This window comes from Citrus clementina, unplaced genomic scaffold (assembly GCF_000493195.1).
Source record: "Citrus clementina cultivar Clemenules unplaced genomic scaffold, Citrus_clementina_v1.0 scaffold_2, whole genome shotgun sequence".
Lineage (NCBI taxonomy): Eukaryota > Viridiplantae > Streptophyta > Magnoliopsida > Sapindales > Rutaceae > Citrus > Citrus x clementina.
In genome coordinates this window covers 6,472,136-6,477,623 of record NW_006262688.1, presented here as the reverse complement: position 1 = coordinate 6,477,623, position 5,488 = coordinate 6,472,136, and the positions used below count along the sequence as shown (strand labels likewise).

At 32.6% G+C, this 5,488-nt stretch overlaps 1 protein-coding gene across 1 annotated transcript; it reads right to left on the bottom strand.

The window, feature by feature from the left end:
• Positions 1 to 3,370: 3,370 nt before the first annotated feature.
• Positions 3,371 to 5,023, bottom strand: LOC18052920 (UPF0481 protein At3g47200). The gene is made up of 2 exons (XM_006446003.2): positions 4,941 to 5,023; positions 3,371 to 4,775 (listed from the first exon to the last, which is right to left on the bottom strand). The coding sequence occupies exon 2, from the start codon at positions 4,757 to 4,759 to the stop codon at positions 3,512 to 3,514; it is 1,248 nt and encodes a 415-aa protein (XP_006446066.1). The 5' UTR covers positions 4,760 to 4,775; positions 4,941 to 5,023; the 3' UTR covers positions 3,371 to 3,511.
• Positions 5,024 to 5,488: the final 465 nt, after the last annotated feature.

Here is a 5,488-nt window from a genome sequence, read left to right as displayed (position 1 = left end):
GCCACAAAAATGAATAAATAAATAAATAATTGATAAAAACAACGGTTAAATGGACCGGATATATGTACTTAATTACCAACACAGTAACTCCGGTCAAGTGTATACGCTATTTTTATCTGAGTTTAATCTATATGTCATCCTTTGTAAATTTAACAATAATGGACTGAAAAAGACCCACATGAACAATACCCCGCGTTGGCAAAGATGCTACAACACGGTAGAATAATAACTATCATGAGAAGTGAAGATGAAAAGAGGAAATTTGCATACATACCGTAGATATAGAAAGCCTTCAGCCTCAGAAATTGTTCTTCCGCACACAGATTAACTCGATTTTATAGACATCCGGAACTGATAAAATATTAATTCCTTGCTTCAGGACATAACATTTCTCTTCTTTTGAACCTCTTTGGGTACAATATTCAAGTGGCTGCTTTAGTTGATTCCCTCAAATGATAAAATACAAGTAAATGCCGGAAGATGTGTTTTGAGAATAAAGCATTGAATATTCTTAAACTCCATCTTAAGTCTATGTTCAACTTAGAGCTGGTTCGTTTCGCTTTCCATTGCTACAAAAAATATAAAGCTTTAATATCATCTGTCTATTATTCTTGTTTAAGTTCAACTCTTTAAGTTAAAAAAAATATAAAGCTTTAATATCGTCTTTCTATTATTCTTGTTTAAGTTCAACTCTTTACTAATCCAGTCGAGATCATCAATTTTAGTTTAAGAAAGATTGATACAAATTGGCAATGGTGATTAATTTAGTTATAGTTAGATGGTGTTTTTTTTTCTCTCCTTAAATTATTTTATTCAATAATGATATACTTACTATAGTTAGTACTACAATTAGTAAATCATTACTATGGGACTTAGTATTACAGTTAGTACATTAGTAATATGGGACAATGAATTTTACTAAAAGACAAAAAGAATTTCATTATAAGACAAACTTTTTTTTTAAAAAAAAAAATCTCTCATAAATTTAGTACTAATTGTTGTATATACATTATTATTGGATTTTATTTAGAACTCAAACTCTCTTCTCTACAATGGAAAAACTCAAACTCATTTGTCTTATTTGGAGTCATTCTTAAACTAACTTACAAGGAGAGTGAGTCTAAGAGTTTATCAATCCACATGTAAGTTTTAATTAACTTTATGATGTGTGATGAAATTAGAGTCATCATCGTCATGCATACTCAGGTTTATTTTTTAAATGAAATCTTCATGCTCATACATAGGGTGGGCAAAAAAGTCCGGGCCCTCACACATGAGGGTCTGGACAACAGCTAAAAAAAAAAAGGGCTCGGACCAAGTTCAAGTCTAAAATTTTTAAAAAATAAATTTATAAATTAAAATAATATAATTAAAATTGAAAAGTAACATAAAAATTAAAAAAAACTTAAATTCTTAATTTATAAATTAATGATGATTCAAAAAAGTAAAAATTATGATACTAAACTCTCTCTTATGCATTGATTAATTAAAAAAGTGTTTGAATTAAATAATCCAGCATTAAAAAAAATTAAATTTCCAAGCTTTTATTTGCTTTATTTATTATTTTACTTTGAAATATTCATCTTCTTTAATTTATTTATGATTATAACAACTTCTTAATTATTAATTCATTTCAAATTTACAATAATTTAAAAAAAAAATTAAAAAATAAATAAAGTCCAAGCCCTTTTTTTACCATCCCTACTCATACTTACTCAAGTTGCTTGGCCCATTAGACCTCTTTTTCAAAGAGGTCTTGATTGGTGTTCATAATTTTGCCACGAATGATACACGAGAAATCTTTTTATGGTGATTCTTCCTTCTAATGATTGATATATCTATGATTCTTTTCTCCTAGATGAAGCAGCAGGCATCAGTCCGTAAAACCTATAAAAAACAGATCCGTGGAACCTATAAAAAACAGATAGTTGTGCTGCGAAAGAGATATCACATTGAGTAGAACTATTGGCACCACCTCAATAGTCCTATTAAAATCTCGTTTTCATTTTTTTGTCCAACCGTACATGAAATTACATGTAAAGATGAAAAGACAAATAAAAATCTAATGAAAACCCTGTGGCCTGCACAATTCATTTTTTATACAACTTCTCTTCTCTACACCCCTTCAAAATATCGAGAAAAAGATTAAGTAATAAAGAGTTGATTATATATGTAAATTTAAGATTTCGAAATAGATTATAAAATGCAGTTTCTTATTGATTTATTGGGGGAATTGAAGGTGGTGTTAGAAGAGAGTTAAATTATTAAACGAGGTATATTCAGAGAAGAGGTTGCGAGAGAAATCTTGAGGGGTGCTAATAGCACCACTCTACCACATTGTTGACATGAGGCCCAATTTTCATGTGAATGACTACCTGAGGCCCAACTCTCATGTGAATAAAACCAAGACTAATTGGCATTAGTGTCACATAAGAATTAAAGAATAGTTTAACCAAGATTAATTATGTGGTAGCCACTCGGCCTTTGGCCGAGTGGTGAGAGCAGCAGTTCGAACCCCCACAATGCATGTGGGGGTGTTTTCTTCCTCAAATAAAATTGAGTGAAGACAGTCTGTTATCTTGCCCCAGTGCGAGAAGTAGACATCCCTCGAATATTTGAGAGGGTTAAAATTTGGGCAGCGCTCCATTAGCTTTGATATATGTTGGTCCCAGTTATAGTCTGATTTGTACATATCAGTTATATTCTCATGTAATATGAGTTGTAATTTGAGCAATAGTATCATGTAATAAAAAAAAAGATTAATTATGTGGTAACTTTCATGTGATTATCGGAGGATCGTTACATAACACCGACAGATGGCATGTGTTTATTACACTACAAAAGAAGACAAAGGTAGAAGAGAAGAACAAGATTGAGCCAAGCAAATTCAGTACGAAAGAAGCAAGGGAACCAAGCCAATTTCACGAGCCCTCAAGTCAGAATCGTGTATGGTGATTTAATTTAAGGCAGCTAACTAAAAGGAGGCAAAACAAATTTTTATTTTATTTTTTTATTTTGTGGATTCATAATGATTTTATACAACTAATATCTTCATGCTATACTAATTTGCGCATGAATATTTGAATAAAATTATTTGTAACTCTATTATTATTTATATTCAGTTAATTCTATCATTTATTCGAAGTGTGACATCATCATTCGAAAGCCACTTAGCCACCAAAGGATAATATTGATGAAGGAAATTTCCTCGTCAATGCTTCTCGCATCGATCATGATCAGGTTAAGTTCTTAATAGATCGAGCAAAAGTCACAACACAACACATATGATAAAGAATTAAAGACTAGATGATGATTGCAAATTTCACCTGAAAGTCATAGTCAACCAATCAGAAGAACATAATCACTCGCGCTCTTATTATTTTATTTAACATCGCTCCTGTCCTGTAAATCATTGAGCTATACACTACAAAAGCACTACTAATACGAACAATAATACAGGTGAAATACTTCCGAAAACACACAATTTGAAAATAGTGGAAATTAAATTAACCTACAATCCGATCACAGAACAAGCTGTTTGTATCAAAGTGAGTACAAGAAGAATGACAGCTCCTGCGACAGAGATAGAAGCCCATGGAGTGTTGAAATAATTTTGCCTCAAATTTGCCTTCCAACTGTGCCAAGGCGATTTGCAATAGCTCCGTAGATCTTCAACGAGTTTGGTGTATCCGAAACGTGTACCCATCGGACACTCTTTGATAAGGCTGAGAAAAAAATTTGACAATCTTTCACTATTCCCCAGTCCAACAATTCCATTTTGAATGAGTAATTTCCCATCTTCTGGAGTGTGTGCAAGATAACTCATGATTATAATGTAGTCATTCAAATATCGGGTATAGCCGTGCATTCTCTCGAAAGCTAGAACATTTCTGTAAAAGCTCTCCGTATCATCATATATTGTAACAAATGGAATTTTGAGAATTCCTTTATCAAATGTGATGTCAAATGGATTTTTGCTAGTCCCCACATTAAATTTGACTCCAGTCTGGTGCAGCTCCATTGCACCGGGCATTTTTTGACCTCTGAATCCAATTTGGGCAGGGGACTGGGGTGGCTGAAGGCAGAGTCTTGGCAAATCAAGAAAATGTTTTGCTTCTGAAAATTTAGTGTCTAACAAATCCTTATCTATTGGGAAATTGGGAAATCCAGATCCCCAGAACCAACGGCTAATTCTGAATAAGGAAAGCCCCTCGTAATAGTCACCATAGGTTGCTGCTTTGGCTAGATCAAACAATTCATTGAGGATGAATAATGGAAGTTGATTTTCTAGCAGCCACAGGTCACCTATTAATTGATCAATTAGCCTTGGTTTTCCATAAATACAGTCGTCACTAGTTGTAAAATCACGGCGAAAACCTCTCAGAAAGTACTCTAAGAGAAAGATAGCATCCACAAAAATCATTGTTGCAAAGTCATCACTGTTAAATGCAATGGTTTCTGCATAACAGTTGCGCAATTCCGCTTCCTTAACCTTTATGAATGTAAGAAAATATTCAATGCTCACATTAGTTCGTTGAAGAAAGCACCGTAAGTACCTCAGTTTATGCTCTTCCATGGCTTTTAACTCTTCATTGCCGTGATGAAGTGGGCCAATTGACACCATTTTTGGAGTGTAATCATTTGGATGCAAACACCGCCAGCCCTGAGGAACTCTGTAGATACAACACCCATTGGATAAGGGATGCAAGGTCTCGAACTTGCTTCTCACAGAATCTGCCAACATCTTTATATCATCCATCTTCTAGTATCGCTTGCTGCAGACAGTGGCGACAAAAAAGTGAGACCAGAAAAATTAAGAAAACGGCATCAAAACAAAAACGCAGCGTAAAAGCTGAAGCTATGTTTGACTAGCTGACAACAGAGTAATAATCAAGGTGCATCTCCTGAGTGATCTCAAGTTGAAGAACACAGAAACTTACAATTGTCCCGTCGATAGCCTGTAACAAGCATTCGTGAAGAAGCCAATTGATATAAGAAACGTGCGAAAGAAACTGGATACCTGTATTATTGATAAAATGGACCCAGAAAGGCCGACTTGAAGAAGTCGCCATTGACTTGTACTATAGAAAGTCTTTTTTTATTTTTTAACTTTACTTTTTTATTTAAAAGGATTAATTTTGTCCTGCCCCTAAATGTTTCAATATTTTTCACTGCATCCCTAAATGTTTCAACAATATTTATTTTATACCTAAATTCGTTATTTTAACCGTTTATTCTAACGGTCAAAAGGTAAATTTAGAAATTTATATCCTAAATATTATTTGATGATGATAAATTAAATTTATTTGATAATTTAATTGATAAAATTATTATTAATTACCTTTAAATAAATTTTTTTAATGTAAATATTAATTATTAAATTAATATTTTATCTCATTTTATTTTTTTCTAATTCAAGATAAGGGGTATTTCAGACATTTACTTAAATTTTAAATAACTCCGCTAAACATAATGGTCAAATTAGTAG